Below are 19340 nucleotides of genomic sequence, written 5' to 3'. Positions count from 1 at the left end.
TTAATTTCTTTTATTTTCTTAAAAGCTTTTAGCTTTTCGTTTTAATTACTTTTTCTTATTTGTGTATGTTTTAATTGTTTTTAGCTTTATTTTTTTTGTTTTCATTTAAATGTTTAGTTTTGAAATGTTGTATGCATTTGTCATTATTTAATTTCTCGTATTTTCTTAAATGTGTGTATATATATATATATATATATATATACACATAGTATTTATAGAGTTTTAGCTTTGAGTTTTAATTACTTTTTCTTATTTGTAAGTCGCTTTGGATAAAAGCGTCTGCTAAATGACTAAAAGTAAAGTAAAGTAAAAGTATTCAGCATGGATATATCACTGCAGCAGATTCATGCTGTAACGCACTGGCAGTAAAACATCTGTTATTAACCTGCTGACCTACTTGGCCCAAAAAATAGGTATTTTTATGGGAGTTAATCAGACAACATCTGAATTAGTAAATCATAAACATGGCCTACATTTTTGTGTGTGTTGTTGGCTTTATTGCAATGTATTAATTATAATGAACAGTGCCACAGGGTAAACAATGGTCCTTTTGTCTTGGTAAGGGAAACATTAATGATCGCATGTATCACATGCAGCACAAAACACAGTTTGCTTTGTTTCATTTCACATTCCTGTGTTTAACGGTGTTTTAGCACACTGCTCAGGTAGGATATGTCAGGTGGACTGACCTTCCACAGTGTGATGGTGGAGTCAGCTGATCCCGTCACCATCAGGTCATCTTTGCTGCTGCCATGCAGAGCCCACACTTTGTCCTGGTGAGCATCAAATGTTTTCACACACTCGTTTGTTTTTATGGTCCACAACTTCACAAGTCCATCAGAACCACTGAAGAATGACAGAGAAATAAAGCCGGGTCACTAGGGCAAAGCTGCAGTCTATGAACCACAAGCTCAACTTCAGTGAAAGACTGCAAACATCCTAAAAATCTGCAAACAGTTCTCATGAAAGTGAAAGTTTACATAGATGAACACAGTCCATGTGAACCGATTGAACCGCGGTCAGAAAATGTAAGGAAATAGATAACCAACCTAGACACTAGTTGAGTTCCTCGACTGACAAATATGACCTTTAGCACAGAGGCATCATGTCCCTCAAACGTCTGCAGAGATAAAACACAGAAATTATTTTAATGCAATATTTAACGGTTTGAACAGAATGCCAATGTTAAAGGGATAGTTCACCCCAAAATTAAAATTACCCTATGATTTGCTCACCCTCAATCCATCCTTGGTGTGTATGACCTTCTTCTTTCAGATGAATACAATCAGAGTTATTTTAAAAAAAATGTCCTGGCTCTTCCAAACTTTATAAATGGCAGTGACTGGAGTTTTTGAAGCCCAAAAAAAGCATCCATCCATTATAAAAAGTGCTCCACACAGCTCTGAGGGGTTAATGAAGGCCTTCTGAAGTGAACCGATGTGTTTGCGTAAGAATAATATCCATATTTAAAGGTGCTGTATGTAAGTTTTTGACTCTACTAAAGCATAAAAATACCATAATATGTTTGCAGATATTTAAAAAAAAGTTAAGATACTTGTTTATCTGAAAAACAATGCTACAGTCAGTTATTCTCCTTTGAAAATGTGTGTTCCGGGCCGGAATGCAGGTCTGTTTTGGTTTGTAAAACCCGCCCACTGCCAGTTTACCCAATTGGGTATAAATTTGGGTATTTCGGCACCCCAGGTTGCCAGTTGGTGGAAAACACAGCGCATTTCATTTCATTCATCGTCAAGTGCGCTCGTTCTTGTTGGCGTCGTCAATCTGGCAACCAGCGTGTGCGTCAAGTATGAGGAGGAGAGGCCAGGTGAAAAAAACCCTCTCCAATATTTTCAATTTGGACTACAATACCTAGTTCAACCACTCGGTGTCAATCCTACATACAGCACCTTTAAAACTTTAAAACGTAATCTCTAGCTTCCGCTAAATGTCTTACATGTGTTCAGGAGAGGGTAGCGTTCCAGCGGATGATGCAGGACGTAGGATTAGCGTAAACTCCGGTGAGAAGTGACGAACGCGGAAGCGCAGAGGAGAAAGCAAAACAAAACCCCCGTCACAAATTAGAAGTACAAAATGAGGATTTGTAAAGACAGATGTCGGAGGATTTCGATATAAGCTAAGAGTAGACTTGTTTTCTTTTTCTGTAAACAAAACTTGGTTCTCGCGACACTAGCATATTCTCACCGGAGCTTATGCTACGCCTACATCATCCACTGGAGCTAGAGATTACGGTTATAAAGTTTTAAATATGGATATTTTTCTTACAGAAATGCATCAACTCGCTTCAGGAGGCCTTTATTAACCCCAACTTTTTAACGAAGGATGGGTGCAATTTTTTGGGCTTCAAAATTTCAACCACCATTCTCATTCTCAACATTTTTTTATATAATTCTGATTGTATTCATCTGAAAGAAGAAAGTCATATACACCTAGGGTGGCTTGAGGGTGAGCAAATCAAGGGGTAATTTGCATTTTTGGGTGAACAATCCCTTTAATTTTCAGCAATTGAAATACAGTTTGGTTTCTCATGGTTTCTCTCAGTGATGTCAACACAAATTAAAAATGTACCCCCTTTTCTTTCCTGATACTTGCTCCTGGTCCCCAATGATTCATCAGTGCATTTTACACAAAAAGCAGTCATCATTTACTGCCGACATCTGAGCCGCTGAAGACGCAGTGGATTACATTTGTTTTTGAAGGGAATGCGCTCCCCATTCTACCTAAATGTGTTTATGTTCACGTGAATTATTCTAAATCCAGCTTCACCTACAGAAGAATTGAGTATAAGGTTCTTTTATGAATCTTTGCAAATCGCCTTTCCTAATAACGTGCTAGTTAGCAAGTTTTGCGATGAATGCGGCTAAAAGTTTACAGTCTCAGAATGGCTCATCACCCCACAGAAGAGAGGGGCGGGGTGAGCACAGCTCATTAACATTTAAAGGGACATGCACATTGTTTTACACTACCATTGAGAAATTTTAACCAAAGTATGTTAGACTTATCATTAATACCCAAAGGAATCATATCAACTTGTGGGCAAAAATGGGCATCCGATGACCCCTTTAAATAATCATGTTTAACAGCAGAATTCCTGGTGAAAAACTGCATTAACCATAATTCTGCAGACAATCTCCACCAATCAGAGAACTGAAATCACAGCAAACTCTTTAAGGCCCGACCACCAACATGAAGCACTATGATTAATGTAGAATCAGTTTCCCTTACACTCTCATACTACTTAAATATTTGTAAATATGTGCATATTTTGCAATAAATGTACAATGTTGTTTCTATATACATAATTGACCAAATTAAATCAACAGTTTTATATTTCTTTTAAATTTTTTAAAAGTTTTTAACTTGCAATGCTTCATGGGATTGTAGTTCTTTCCCTCTTTAAAGCTACGAGTACACAGTCCTATATCTTTTTGTTTGATTTTCAATTAGTTGGCTTTAAATCAAAGTTAGTAATGTTGTGATTAACCTCTTTACTTGTTGGCTTGGTTCATGGCTTGTAACAATTTAACAGAGTTTTTTTTTTTAAATCCTTACCTTACAAGAAAAAATTGAATGGGAAAAATACTAGGTAACACTTTAGCGTAGGGACCAATTCTCACTATTAACTAGTTGCTTATTAGCATGTCTATTATTAACATATTGGTGGTTTGTTAGTAGTTATAAAGCACATTTTCTACATCCCTAAACCAACCCAACACCTAAACTTAACAACTACCTTACTAACTATTAATGAGCAGCAAATTAGGAGTTTATTAAGGCAAAAGTCATAGTTAATGGTTTGTTAATGGCGAGAATTGGACCTTAAATAAAGTGTGACTAAATACTCTCTAGAATTCACATATCAAAGTTATCAAAACAGCTCTTTAAACATGTACGTGTAACTCACCCTGAGGCAGCTGAATTCTTGAATGCTCCAGATTTTGATGGAGCCGTCCGCTGAGGCCGTGGCCAGGACCTGGTCCACAGGAGAGAACTGGACACACCAAACACCTCGACTATGACCTCTGAAGATGCCTAACAGACTCATATCTGCCAGTGACCAGAGTTTAGCCGTGCGATCCTGAGAGCCAGAGGCCAGCAGCTTGTCATTGGGAGAGATGGTCACGCTGTTCACATCCTACAAGAATGTTCGAGGAAGAGACGGGCAACAGAAGAGGGGACGATGAAAAATAAAATGACATTTAAGGAAAACTGGGGAGTAATGGATTATAAGTAGTGACACTAATAACATAACTTCATTTTTGTTCCACTATAAAATACTACAATGCTGTGACAATGCTTGTCATATTGTACTGGATGTAAGGTAATAATCAAAACGCATTCGCCTAAACATTGAGAAGTTTGATTCATTTTAGTGAGGCTTTATTATTATTTTGTATTTATTTATTTATTTTTTGTTTTGTTTAAAGAAATTAAGTTTTATTCAGCAAGGACACATTCAACTGATCAAAAGTCACAGTAAAGACGTATAATGTTTATAAAGAATTATATTTCAAATAAACTTTTTTTGGGGAAATCAACATATCAGAATGATTTCTGAAGGATAATGTAACACCGAAGACTGGAGAAATGATGCTGAAAATTCAGCTTTGCATCAAAGGAATAAATTACATTTTAAAATATATTAAAATAGAAAGCAGTTATTTTAAATTGTAATACTTTTTCACAATATTATTTTGTATTTTTGATCAAATTATTGCAGCCTTGCTGAGCATAAGACACTTTTTTCAAAAGCATTGAACAAATCTTACCAACTCCAACCTTTTGAATGGTAGTATAGATATACAGTAAAAAAAAATTATGTGCAGTTTTCTATACAATCTTTCATGCAGCAATCTACAAAATACTTTGTAGATTAAATTTAAACAAATAATAGCATGTATTACAAAAAGTTCACAAAATATTATAATATGTTAAATGCTGCTGTTAATTACTATGTTTCCCATTTTTGTCTTGTTGGTACTTAGTGTAACCTTTGTGTAATGGTGGGAAATATTTATGTAAATAAATCAGTCCAAAATGCCTACACGCACACATACACACACACACACACACACACACACACACACACACACATTTTTAAAAAGCCTAACTGTATTCTAACATCTTTCACAACACTGGACAAAACTGTTTGGGTCTTGCTATCAGCAAAAGATGAATTATGGTTACACATTTTCCTAAACACCGTTTTGATGCAGTGGGCGCACAAAAAACGTCAAAGACAATACAAATATGGAAGACTGAAAAACTAAAGCAGCAGAACGTGCTCAAGAGCATAGTTTCTGCTGTCAAAACTATTTCTGCAACCAGATAAACATGTTTTCATCCACGTTTCATCTGACAGTTTCATTGAACGCTTAGTACTTGACGGGGCAACGACCCACCTTGTCATGAGCTCTCTCTGTGAGTCGTGCCGTCATCAAGACCGGTTCACATCCCACATCAGGAAGAGGGTCAGGCAGATCCCACATCTTAATAGTACAGTCCTGACTGCCCGACACCAGGAAGCCTTTCTTTAACCTGCGTCCAGCAACAGGGTCATTATATTATTAGTTAACAGGTTTAACTAAAACCAGTAAAAAAACAAACAGTTCACAAAGTAATATGTGACCATGGACCACAAAACAACACAGTCATAAGGGTCAATTTCTCGAAATTGAGATTTATACATCATCTGAAAGCTGAATAAATAAGCTTTCCATTGGTGTATGGTTTGTTAGGATAGGACAATATTTGGCCGAGATACAACTTTTTGAAAAACTGGAATCTGAGGGTGCAAAAAAAATCCAAAATATTGATAAAATCGCCTTTAAAGTTGTCCAAATGAAGTTATTAGCAATGTACATTACTAATCAAAAATTAAGTTTTAATATATTTACAGCAGGAAATGGACTAAATATCTTCATAGAACATGATCTTTACTTAATATCCTAATGATTTTTGGCATAAAAGAAAAATCAATAATTTTAACCCATACAATGTATTTTTGGCTATTGCTACAAATATACCCCAGCGACTTAAGAGTGGTTTTGTGCTCCAGGGTCACATATAAGTTGCATGCTACTGTAAATCACCATGTTTCCTATTTTTATTGGTGGAATTGTTCGTTTTTATTTTGTATATTTGTGATATTTAATGTAAACATTTATGTAAATAAATCAGTTCAAAAACATCTAATTCAGATCACTGTTTCAAATTTAAAGTCAAACTGAAACGTTAACTGAAACAAAATACAATTATTACACTTTATTTAAGCCAATAAAGTGCCAATGCAACATTTCTCTTTTTTAGTTGAACTTTATGTTCTAAAAAACTAAAACTGAAATAAATAAAAAAATTATACAAACTAGGGATGCACCGATAGGATTTTTTGGGGCCGATACCGATACCGATTTTAACAAACACTTATTGGCCGATTCCGATACCGATATTTGTCACTTCCTCTCTTATTTGAAATTTTGGCATCAAAATAGATAGTATTTTGATCATGTTTTAAATCAGCAAAGTTCAAAAACACCTGCATTAAATTATACTAGCAGTTTTATTGCTGCATCATCAAATAATTTCTAATGAACATGGATTGGATCCATTTAACATTCAGCAGGCCTACATAAATACAACAGAACAAAGATACATATTAAATAAACGTTGCTTTTTAGGTAGGTTTAACAGTTTTCAGGTACAGAAATAAAGTAAACAAATGTAAAATAACACTTCACTGTATAAATTAAATACATATTAATCCTTCTTTATTGTAACAGACTTTATTATGATTAATCTTCTAATTTGTTTTTGTATACATTTTAATATTTTTCGTAAGTTTAAATATGTATTATTATTATAATTACTAAGGCGGGACTCTTATTTTGACGGGTTTTCTAGTCTACTGAGCTATATGGGTAATGAAAGCACGCAGTTCTTCGGATTTAAAGTTTGTTAGTTTATTAAGCACCCCCGAAAAGGCATGAGATTTGTATATATTTGTTTACTGTTAGTTGTAATAAGTGTTTTGTGTAATTCGCTGTATGTTGATGCTAATGCAACTGAGAGAGAGAGTTTAATGTGCACTTCTCGTGCTGTGTTTTGTTTAGCTCTTATGGTGATATTTTTGGAGTGAAAAAGGACGCAATAAACTTAAAACATCAATAAAGTTTTGGTCATCATTCAGATGAGGTCCGCTACACTTACAACTACAGTTACAAAAGTTATTTAGTCAAGAATACTGTGCGATCTTTTGTCTTTTGTTATTTGATTAGTATTAAAGTGCAGACAGCAGCGCTAGGATTATGCAACAGACATTATACAGCTCAGTGCCTTCACGCAGTTAATTAATAAACCATCGGTTTGTTATATCGGCCTTTTTCTTTATATAGCTGATATGCCGATGGTTGTAATTTGTGGAAAAATCGGCCGATAAATATCGGTGGCCGATACATCGGTGCATCCCTAATAAAAACTGTATAGACATAAAAAATACAAAAAAATTACTAAAACAAATGTTACATTTAAAATATAAAAATTATTCAAAATAATAAAAAATTATAACAGGATCTCAATACTAAAATAACACTGGTACAGGAAGAGGAAAATGGTGTACTTATTTGAACAGTTTTTATGTTCACATAATATAAAGTGACAAATGTGTTAGAAAACCTTACAAACCAGTAAACGGTTACAAAATCAAGTTCGTGAACTATATTAGAATAGGTTATTATGATCAGGAATGTCACAATTACTGATCTAAATGTGACCGTGTTATCAGCTTAGTAAAAAGTGTGTCAATCATTCAGGAAACAAGGACTTTTCAGAGTTTGAGGACAGAGCTACAGTATGATCACACACTGCAGTGTCTTAACTGATATTGCTTATCTAACTGCTATTTCTAACGGAGATCAGACCTGGAGCAGGCGACAGAGCCCACGGCATTGGAGTGTCCGCTGCCCTGAGCCACGCAGTGCACGTGGCCACTCTTCAGATCCATTTTCCACAGCCGCAGGGACTTGTCCTGTGCAAAAGATTACATAAACGTCATCTTTCCAAATGTGGGCGAAGCTGTACATTCAAAATCTGACGTTTTGAATGGCGTGCTAGGCCACTGGTGCAGCTTTTCATGAAAACGTGAAAGAAGCACCTTTGCACAGCTTGCAAACATGGAACCTTTGCGGAAGACATCGATTGATAAGATGGTATCTGCAGACAGATTATCAGAGAAGATTGTCAGATGATTTAAAGATAATTGAGTGCTGACAATGTCAACAATGCAGACTGATGACTGAAGTGGAATCCAGTCTGACATTCCCTTTTTAAAGTTTTACAGACAGTTGTTTCTACAGGACCTAAGTGAGAAAACAAATGTGTTTTACATGCCTGGGATGTAGGGCTGCAAATAACAATGTTTCTTTCATGAATTAAATAAAAAACACAACTATCAGGCTTATAAAGAATACTATTTATATTACTTCCTGCCTGATAATTTCCGCAAAACAATGTGCAAACAAAACCTATTTAAAAAAATAGCTTTGCTGCATTTTTAATAGAATTATCATTATATTTATATAATTTTAATTAGTTTTAGTAATTTTCTTATGTTATGTATTTTTTCTAAATATACGTTTAACCAACGTTATTTCTGGTTTAGTGTTAGCATTATAGTAATTAGTTATAGTAAAAATTATTTTAGATTTGATTAAGATTAGACTTCTAATTTTTTTCATCCAATATTTATATTTTATTTCATTTCAGCTTTGTTTCAATTGCAGAAAATTATATTTTATTGTTTTAGTTAATAACAACACTACTCCTTTTTAAATCTCATTGAAGAACAAATATGTGATAAAAATGAATATTTTTGTCTAATCTTTTCACTGTCACTCAGTGAAAGCTTCGCATGAATTTCATTTATAGATATGAAGGTAATGATAACATACACTGTGGGAAACACCATAAACAAGTGGCGTAACATATCCACAGTGCTGCCGCCCTCTAGTGGCTCACTCACCTGTGTGTCCATACAGAATCTGACAGCTGTTAGTGGCCAACTCAAACACCTTCAGCTGAGAGCTGTTAGTGGCCACAACTATGTGTGTGTCATCCTTCCCCAGGAACTTCACATCCAGGATATCATCATTGTAGCCGACAAACTTCATAAGAAGAGAAAAACAAGCCCAATAGCTCCAGGTTCCGATATGTATTAAGTTCAGGTTATATCTACAGTGTGTAGAAGGTGGATTGTAAGGCTCACCTGCTGCTGTACAGTGAGAGCAGGCATCTGATAGATGAGGATGTTGTGCTCTGCGGTGACGGTGGCCAGTCTGTTGGACTGTGGCATGGGCAGAAGATGCATCAGACTGCGCGGGTCTAAATCGGCCTCCTCTGTGTTGAGAGCCGGAGCATCAGGCAGCGTCTGAGTGAACACACAGCGCGCTGAGCTGGAGTCCCACACTCGAAGAACACCTGCGGAAAACAGCTAAATACTCAGGGCCAGGTAGAGAGTATTCAACATATGCGGTGCATAATACAGCACCAAAATCATTTTTTTATGAATGACTAAAAAAAGCCTACAAATAACCAAAACATTTTACATATTTAAATGATAATATTTTTTAAATAAATGTTTTTTTTTATGGGTTTGTATGCATTTTTGTATTATTTATTTTGACTTTTTTAAAATTTCTAATAAGATATAAATTATGTCTCAGTGTTCCGTGTCATTAACATCAAAACCTGAATCAGTAATCCAAAAATGTTTATTTTGTTTTCAAAACAACATCCAAAAAATATTTTCAACTACATGCAGCAATTAATACTAATCAATCAATAATTTTAAATGCTACATGTGAATTGTCAGGCATCACAGTGTTATGCACAGTATGAAAACAGATCATTTTGAGATTTGCTTAAGATTACATTTAACAGTTTTATTAAATTAATAGTGTTTTTAAAGATTAGGTTTAAGTGGGCATTAGATGATGGCAAAGGTCTAAATGTAAAAATATGGGAAATGTGCATAAAAATGGACTATCCAAAATAAATAAAAAATAATATTGGTCAAAAACCAATATGGTATTAATATTTTGTACTTTTCTTTTTTTTTTTTTTGGCTGTGTTGAGGTGGTTTGACCAAAAAAATGTTGCATACTTGCTAGTGTTATTATAGATAATTAAAACTGAATCTTAAACTTCAACAATGAAAATCCATGAAATAAAAAATAGATATACATTTAAAAAAATGTAAACATAAATATTACAATGAATACCTTCAACTTTAACTAACTAAAAAAATTGAAATGTTGCTTTGGTAGCTAGCTTAAATAAACAAGTTAAAGTAAAAATAAATAAAATTAGAAACAAATTAAATAGAATTATAAAAAATAAAAATGACAAAAGCACATAATAAATATTAATATATATTATAATAGCATATAAATGATACAAAAATAACACTGTTACTGCCTCAACAATTGGTAGATGCACCCCTAATTGGTCCTGCTTTTATGAGTTTACAATATAGCATTTCATATTAAACTGGATTCTGATTTGAACTACAGCATTTACCTTTACTGCCAGCCGTGACAAAGTGTAAACCTTCACCCTTCACACCCATCTGAGAGTAATCGCTCTTCCCAGGGAGAACAACAACACCTTCCACAGCCTGAACATCGACAAATAAGAGAACTCCATGTGAAATAACAATGCTGTATTTCCAGACTCATCTGCTTGTTAAGGTATGAAACACAGATAATAGTTGTGGTGCTATAAAGATAAATGCACAGCTCATGGGTCACAGTCACAGTCTGACCTCATAGACAGGGACAGTCCTCTTAACAGCCTTCTTCTTCAGGTCCCAAACCGAGCAGATTTTGTCTCGGCCAGAACTGAAAACGAAGACAGTGTTAAAATTGGACTTTTACAAGGAAACAATTGCTTTTTTTCTGCCGTTTTACCTAATTAGAGTTTGGCCATCAGGAGAGAAGGCCAGCGATGTGACGGCACTGTAGTGGCTCTCCAAAACACAGATACACTTGCTGGTCCTCAGGTCCCAGATCCGGATCCCACAGTCCACAGAAGAAGAGAAGAGCTGCAGTCTGCTGATGTCTGGATGAAACTCGACCAAACTGGAAGAGAGACGTTGCAGCTCTTATAGATGGCATATCAACCAGCTGGGCCAGTTTGACAAACTGGGAGACGATCTCAAAGCAGATTCAATTTTGGAAGTTTCTTCAGTACTTACTGTACAACGCCAGATGATCCTTTCAGATTGTGTGTGCAGTACTGCTTCACAACATCCCACAGCTTGATGGTGCCATCACAACCACCTATGAACACAACAACAAATCATCGTGAAAAAGAAGCATGCTTAATTGTATTGAATGTGCACTAATCAGAACAGTAATTTAAAAAAATTTACTTACAGTTAATATAATATTAATTAAATAAAAGCCATTTAAGTGCACTTAACAAGACACTTTCACATTTCTTAACATACTTTTAAGTGCACTTTGTAATAATGTTGAACTGAAAGTTTTACTTTAAAGTACATTTTAAATCTTTATGTTTTAATAATCTTTTGTAGTACACTTATGCTGACTAACATACTAAAGCACATGTAAAATACTTTATGATAATTTTAACTGTAGTGTGTTATTCGATATAACATTTGTGACCCTGGACCACAAAACCAGTCATAAAGGTCCATTTTTTTAAATTAAGATTTATACATCATCTGAAAACATCTGAATGTTGAATAAATAAGCTTTCCATTGATGTATGGTTTGTTAGGATAGGACAATATGTGGCCGAGATACAACTATTTGAAAATCTGGAATCAGAGGGTGCAAAAAATATTGCAAAATATTGAGAAAATCGCCTTTAAAGTTGTCCAAATTAAGTTCTTAGCAATGCATATTACTAATCAAAAATTAAGTTTTGATATATTTACAGTAGGTAATTTACAAAATATCTTCATGGAATATGATCTTTACTTAATATCCTAATGATTTTTACGATAATACGATAATTTTGACCCAAACAATATATTGTTGGCTATTGCTACAAATATACCCCAGCGACTTATGACTGGTTTTGTGCTCCAGGGTCACATATGAAGTTAATATATTTACTAAATTGCAACTTTATCATTACAAATGCGTAATTACAAATATATTCAAATACATAACTTACAAGTTTCAATAGAAATGACATTAAAGCATATTTTAATTTATCATAAATGCTTGTCTGTACATTCAGCAGTACGCTTTAAACATATTTCAAAGAAAACAGAAGTACGTATAAAAAAAGTCCTACTTAAAAGCACTCTAAAGTTCAGCAAATTACATTTACTTGCATTTTATAAATACACTTATTTAATTGCAACTAACATTTAAGTTCACTATCAATTAAGTGTCTAAAACTTTACATTAAGTTGCACTTATACTAGGGATGTTCATTTTAACCGCTTAACCATTAACCGACCGTGAAGAATTTTGACCGATTAATACAATAAGTTAATCGGTTTAAAAAGTCTTTTTTTTTTTTTTTTAGTAATTTATCAAAATATTTTAAACGGTTTGCTGCATGGTTGAAATACGCTACTTAATCCCTGGGAAACAAATGTTAGTATTTTTTAACGGGTCACAGACACGTATCCTTTCTAATTTAATTAAATTTTAATTTAAAATAATCTTGTCGGTTAACGGTTAATAATCGGTTAATGAGTGTCGGTTGTCGGTTAGGAAAAATAACCGAAATGAACATCCCTAACTTATACAGTATATATATTTTAAATATATTATTTCCATAATTACTCTTTGTAAAGTATTATAAAGTGTCCTTTTTCACAAGGATATTGCTGAGAAAAATAATCAATATATATATATATATATATATATATATAAGTATAACATTTCGCCCTATTAAGAATATGTCTGACACCAAAACTGTTGTTTAGTGTTACTCAATGCATCAAAGATCTGGTGATCTTGTGTTTGACCTGTAGCCAGCAGGGTGGAGGTGCAGTCAAAGGTCATGCTGGCCACAGGCACATTGTGGATGGCCCTCCACGACCGAGTGCACTTCTCCTGCTTCCAGTCCCACTGCTTCAGGAGCAGAGCCCTGCTGGCGGTCACCAGAATCTGCAGAGAAACAGCAGAAACAACCTCAGTCTGGATTAATGCTGAACCAGCAGACAGGCAAACCAAGCTCATCTCACCTCATCATCAGGACTGAGAGAGAATGAGGTGATGTCCTCTTGATCATCCTGCTCAGAGAAAGCAAAAGTGAGAAATACAGGCAACCATACGCAGTCATGTTTCAGATATGAGCGCTTCTTCAGTTTTGGGCACTTTTGCATCCCAGGGGTTGATTTTTGTTAAAACTAAATAGTTCACATTTTTATTTTCATTACATAAAGTTCACAAATAAAGCTTAATACCAACACTTAATCGCTCTGCTATTTTTTTTAAAGGCCATATTTATGTATTTTACTGTTTTACCCTCATCTCAGACCCAGACAAAATACATTATAAAAATATTACTACATTTAAAGCAAGAAACTAAAGATAATTATGGTAAAAGGTTTAACTGACAGATTTCACCATATCTTCCCCAGTTGATTAATCACAATACATTAAGATAACGGTTTTGTACTACAAGTTTCCTGAAATGATGTGTTAATATAAAAGTAAGGCCATTTCTAATTAAATCACTTGTTTGCATACATTTCCAGAATATAAATCTTAACGTTTGATAAAGCTAGGTTCAAAGTTCTTGTTTCATTTTGTTGAAATATTAGAGTCTTTATGGAGGAGATTTGGGGATTTGATCTCTTTTTGTCAGCCATTAAAAAAATCCACCATGTGTAAAAATACACTTTATTTTGTATTTTATCATTACACGTTAAGTCCACTTTAGACATTCTACTAACTATAAGAAACATAGTCATTAAAGTACACTTAAATGGCCTTTTATTTCATTAATAGCCTTTAAATCTGCTGATGCAAATAGATAAAGTGTAATACAATAAACACCTAAATTTGTATTTTGGATGTTTTCTTTCCAGTAGTCTAAAAAGACGACGTTTTATGGAAGAAAGTCTGGAGGAAAATCTAAACACTCATTAATTATTTCAATATTTATATTTCAATTTTATTTATTTATTTATTTTAAAAAGGCAAAGTTCTCCTGTGATGGGTGTGTTTGCTGTTTTTAGACAAACTAAATAAACGAAGGGGGGGGGGTTTAAGGGAGTTATTTTTGCCCATAGTTCAAGAAACACACATATAAAACAAAACTGTAAGACACTGACCTGCTCAATGCTATGGATAATTTTTCCAGTATCGATCTGTAAAATGTTGACTCTTGGACCACATGTGCAAAATATGTACTGCTCATCCTGACTTATCTGGATGGAGAAACAAAACAAAACAAGTCAAATAATAGCTGTAATTCACGGACCTAATAATATGATTTTCAAGTACTAAATTATGAACTTACCTGCACTTTACCTCCCTTATAGAACGGTTCTATTTTGCTGGAGACTGCATAACTAAACAAACAAATGAGATGATCATTAACTTGTTGTCAAATAAGGTAGTTAACAGGCATCTCAACTAGTCACTGTAAGTTCTGCACACTTTAAAGAATCTTTCCCACTGAGAAGAGTCAAAATCGAAGAAAACTACACTTACTTTGATTTAAACGGCAGCGTGTTTCCAGCCATGACAACCCACGATGTTTTCAACTTCTCGTGAACAATATAACTAATATTAAAAGCATACGTATTACTTCACATACCTCTATCTTTTACACGCATGGTGCATGTGTTCATGTAAGTGTCGCACAAATATGACGTCGGCACTAAAACTCAAGCTCCAGTGACCTCTTGTGGCTGATAATGCAAAGTACGAACTGAACGGAGTTATGACTTATGAATTATGACTGAAGCGCAGCTCATGAGCGGCGCGCGGGTCACTGTGCGTTCACCAGCGCGCGAGAGAAGTGTGATGAGATTTGCGCGAGCCATTCCTATCGCGAAGTTGATGGTCAAATATGTGATCTATTTGAACTGTTTAGAGAAACAGCCACTTTAAAATGCTATGGAGAAAGTCGAACAGTATATCTAAAAAAGGCAAACTAAAAAGCCTGATGATGAGTCTTGAACCAGCACTAACATTAAAATCTTTTTAAACTACTCATGAGTCATGGCCACCTTTACTAGAATTTATCACGTTGTATTGTAGGCTTATTTATTATGTAAAATTTAGTCTAACTTGTTGTAGAATTTATATTAGATGATCTGTTAAGGGAATAGATTTTTCCCTATAGATTTTTTAATACAACTGTGGCATTGTTTCTTCATAACAAATGCTATATTGATTAATTAAAAAAGTCGTTATTGGCCTGGTAATGATTAATAGGCTAGTCTTATTATAACAAATGCTATACAGTTATGAATATGGTACATGGCCTTCAGATATTCCAAAATATTGCATAGATTAAATCATTAAGAGCCTGATGAACTGTTAAGGAGTAAGAAATAAACAATATCAATATAAGAAAATGTTAAGTTAGATTGACTTCCCATGGCATGTTGAATTAACTATAGCCTATAAGTGCCCAAATAATATAAAATACACACTGTAAAATCTAATTAGTTGGGCTTACTTAAAAAAAGCATGCAAACCGATTGCCTTGAAAAAACTAAGTAAAGTGAAATAGGAATAGTGTGTTGTACTGACAAATGCTTAGTTAGTATAGTTTACTTACACAAGAGTTCTAGTAACTAAAAAAGAACTGTAGGGGGTACTTGATCCTTTCATTTAGGTTTACTCATGACTTAGTATAGCTACTCACTGACTCCCAGAGTGCATTGCGGCATGAATAAATTATGCAGTTGCTTTGTTTTACAGTTGTTGATTTTATTTGCCAATTTTATTTGCTGTCTTGTGTCAGTAGTAGCACAACAAAAAGAGCAAATAAAATGGTTATTGTTACAATTAATGAAAATAAATGAAATTGAATTGTTTCCATTGTTGTGATTCACGTGCTGAACGTTTAAGTCTGGGTGTGACTTTAGCATGTTACCACATATGATTTAAGAATTACATAAACCCAATTAAATTCATCTCAACGTATTTATGAAAAACGAAATCTGAAAACGTTTATTAATTAATACACACAATAAATTCACTAATGCTTTAATTAGAAGATAGGTCACCTTCTAAAAGCAACCTAGTTATTACTTTTCTTCTCTTGAAACCAAATAACTCTGACTTCATGATGCATTACTGCATTATCAAGAAGAAAATTATAGAAACATAAACGAAGTTCCAAGTGCCCAACCAAAGGGAACGCTAATCACTATAATGGTGAGTTAAAAAAAAAACACATTGGAGGAAAATCAACATCAATTTATGAAGTTAAGCTTATGTGATGTTCTTTCAAATATTTCAGTTGTATTGAGAATTCAACATTCAAGATGACTTTGGGAAACGAGTGAATGCAACTAGTGAAAGATAACGCTGCAGACATGGAAGAAATGGGTGAAAAGTCTATTAAGACTCTTTTTCTTTTCTTCTTCTTCTGTTGTTATGTTGCACATTAGCAACATATTAGTGCACTGCTGTCTCTCACTGCTTTATTAATGTCATTGGTTCCTTTGTGGCTACTTTAATATTTTAAGTAAGTTTCACTCAAAACAGTAAGTAAAATGTTTTATTTGCTTTGAAAGTAGCTGTAACTTAATAAAACATAGTAAGTATAACAACTAAGTAAAGATAACTAATTAAATCTAAGTAAGGTAAACTATTGGATTTTACAGTGCATATAGGCCTATATATCCTATGTAAACAAGTAATTGTTAACTATGATTTTACTTTATTGCACAAACTTTGCATAGCACAAAAGACCATTTCACAAAAATAAATATATAAGCAAACAAACAAATAAATAAACAAACCTTATGAGTGAGCCCCCCCCTTTACAGCCAGTTACATGGAAGTCTCTTGCTATCACATTTGCGTTTGGAGGTCTTCTTCTAGGGATGAAATTCTTCAAGAGAGAAAAGGAGGAAAGTAAGGACATGGATTTATGCATCTGAACAGCATGCAAAAGTGATTAACCTACACAGCATTGATTTGGTACTATATGCAAATGCTCCACATCATAATGAGAGCATTGTTGTTAATGTGTTTTTGGTGTTGTAGTGATTGAGAAAGAAAGAACAAAGTCGAAAAAAAGAACAAAGGGAAAAGCAGCACTTGGAGGTCTGTTCTCACTCGTCGACCACAACAATAAACCCGCAAAGAGTGAAGATTTCCTCGGCCAGTGGCTGCTGATCTATTTCGGTTTCACACACTGTCCAGACATCTGTCCTGATGAACTGGAGAAAATAATTGAGGCGGTTGATGAGACTGGTAAAGCAGCACTTCTTTATTTTTTTATTTTTTTTCTTATGAAGAGCCTCTCAGAAAGTATTTGGAGATTTAATTCATACATTTTAAAATATAAATATTAAATTTTTTTTTTTTTTTTTTTTTTCAAAAATAGTAGTAAGTGACATTAAAGTGTCGTTGGGCTTTGGAAATGTGCTATATAAATAAAAGGAAGTTTTCTCAACTTCTCGGACTTAAAGGGCCCCCACTGTCCAACACAATATACAAAAGCCCCTCATATAAATGATAATATTTACTCCAGTATGTTCTTCTGTAATGATGACAAAACTCCTTGTTTTCAACTTTTTTTTTATTAACAGAAACTGGGAGTGACACTATATTAAAAGAATTAACCACAATTATTTTTGTGATTCCAGACATTTCAAGAACTGGTTGTTCTTTAATACAACAATAGTTCATTAATGATAATTACATTTTGCAATGAAATAGGGGTTTACATTTTTTATATAAACTTAAATCAAGTTTAAACTTTGAATTCATGTGTTTGCAGAATTGTAAGTTAGATTATTTTAATGTAAATTAATATAAACAATTTTAAGTCATACAATAAGCTACCACTAAACATGTATGAATGTATTATATTTATATACACTGCCGTTCAAATGTTTTTAAAGAAGTTTCTTATGCTCATCAAGGCTGTATCTATTTAAACCAAAAAAACTGTAATTTTGTGAAATATTATTGCAATTTAAAATAGGTTTTCTATTTTAATATACTTTCAAATATAATCTATTGCTGTTATCAAAGCTGAATTTTCAGCATCATTACTCCAGTCTTCAGTGTCACATGATCCTTCAGAAATCATTCTAATATGCTGATTTGTTATCAATGTTGGAAACAGTTGTGCTGCTTAATATTTTTTGGGACCTGTGATAATTTTTTTCAGGATTCTTTGATAAATAAAAAGTTAAAAAGAACAATATTTATTGAAAATAGAAATGTTCTTACAATATACACTACTATTCAGAAGTTTGGGTCAGTAATTTTCTCTTTCTTTTCTTTTTTTTTAAAGAAATTAATAATTTTATTCAGCAAGGAAGTGTTAAATGGATAAAAGGTGAAATCTTACTGATCCCAAACTTAAAATACATTATACAATATTCTTTATGTAATGTTTATTTATTATTATTTTTATTACAATTATTATTTCATCAGATAAAAAAAAAAAAATCACACAAAGTGGCATTTATTTAAAGGAAAAATAGTACAAGAACAATTTTCAAGTAAACCGGTTCATTTTCTGTCACAGATAGAATTAAAACACTTCCAGACATACAGTAACACCAATTCTCATCACCATTGATACTGATAGTGTAACGGGGCTGACAAGACGTGAGACGTGCGGATCCATGTGCAAGCTTTAATTCAAGCAGAGAGGTCAGAAACACAGGCAGGGTCGAACAAGGGCAAACAGGTATAATGAGGGCAAGGGTCGAACAATGGCAAACAGGTATAATGAGGGCAAGACAGAAGAGTAATCCAAAACGGGCGTGGTCGATAAGCGGCTAACAATATCCAGAGGGCTTGACACGAGGGGTTATCCAATTTCAATGCAAAGGTCCAGGCAGGGGCAAACAGTATCCGAACAGGGCAAGACGAGAGAGGTAATCCGAAGTACACAGGCAATAATCAGAAGACGAGGAAACAGACAAGGCAAGACTAGGCTAAGGCTAACGAAAGGAAACAGGCTCCGTAGAGTAGCTATCGCTAAGAGAGTGATAAAACGCATACAATACTCGGCAGCTAGAACGGAGTGAGATTGGGTTGTAGGATCTCTGTCTTACAACGGACCCACTTACACTATTGAGACACACATGAAACAATCACATTCCATTGAGGCAAACTGAGGACCCC

The 19340-nt window shown here is 34.0% G+C and overlaps 1 protein-coding gene across 1 annotated transcript in view; it reads right to left on the bottom strand.

Moving 5' to 3' along the window:
• Positions 1-14915, bottom strand: part of LOC107724722 (transducin beta-like protein 3) — a 17550-nt gene extending 2635 nt beyond the window's left edge. The window contains exons 1-17 of the mRNA XM_016533748.1: positions 14721-14915; positions 14527-14578; positions 14339-14434; positions 13244-13291; positions 13025-13166; positions 11267-11351; positions 10980-11150; positions 10835-10910; positions 10591-10687; positions 9278-9489; positions 9035-9176; positions 8168-8226; positions 7935-8041; positions 5421-5556; positions 3923-4153; positions 1050-1120; positions 659-846 (exon numbers count right to left, since the gene is read on the bottom strand). Of these exons, the coding sequence (XP_016389234.1) occupies positions 659-846; positions 1050-1120; positions 3923-4153; positions 5421-5556; positions 7935-8041; positions 8168-8226; positions 9035-9176; positions 9278-9489; positions 10591-10687; positions 10835-10910; positions 10980-11150; positions 11267-11351; positions 13025-13166; positions 13244-13291; positions 14339-14434; positions 14527-14578; positions 14721-14752 (1945 nt within the window). The 5' untranslated portion in view covers positions 14753-14915. The remainder of the gene's footprint in view (positions 1-658; positions 847-1049; positions 1121-3922; positions 4154-5420; positions 5557-7934; positions 8042-8167; positions 8227-9034; positions 9177-9277; positions 9490-10590; positions 10688-10834; positions 10911-10979; positions 11151-11266; positions 11352-13024; positions 13167-13243; positions 13292-14338; positions 14435-14526; positions 14579-14720) is intronic.
• Between the last annotated feature and the right edge of the window lie 4425 nt (positions 14916-19340).

Source organism: Sinocyclocheilus rhinocerous, unplaced genomic scaffold, assembly GCF_001515625.1.
Source record: "Sinocyclocheilus rhinocerous isolate Xijiao unplaced genomic scaffold, SAMN03320098_v1.1 scaffold275, whole genome shotgun sequence".
In the NCBI taxonomy this organism is placed as follows: domain Eukaryota; kingdom Metazoa; phylum Chordata; class Actinopteri; order Cypriniformes; family Cyprinidae; genus Sinocyclocheilus; species Sinocyclocheilus rhinocerous.
Note: the sequence above shows the minus strand (reverse complement) of the source record. Positions and strands in the feature narration are given on the sequence as shown.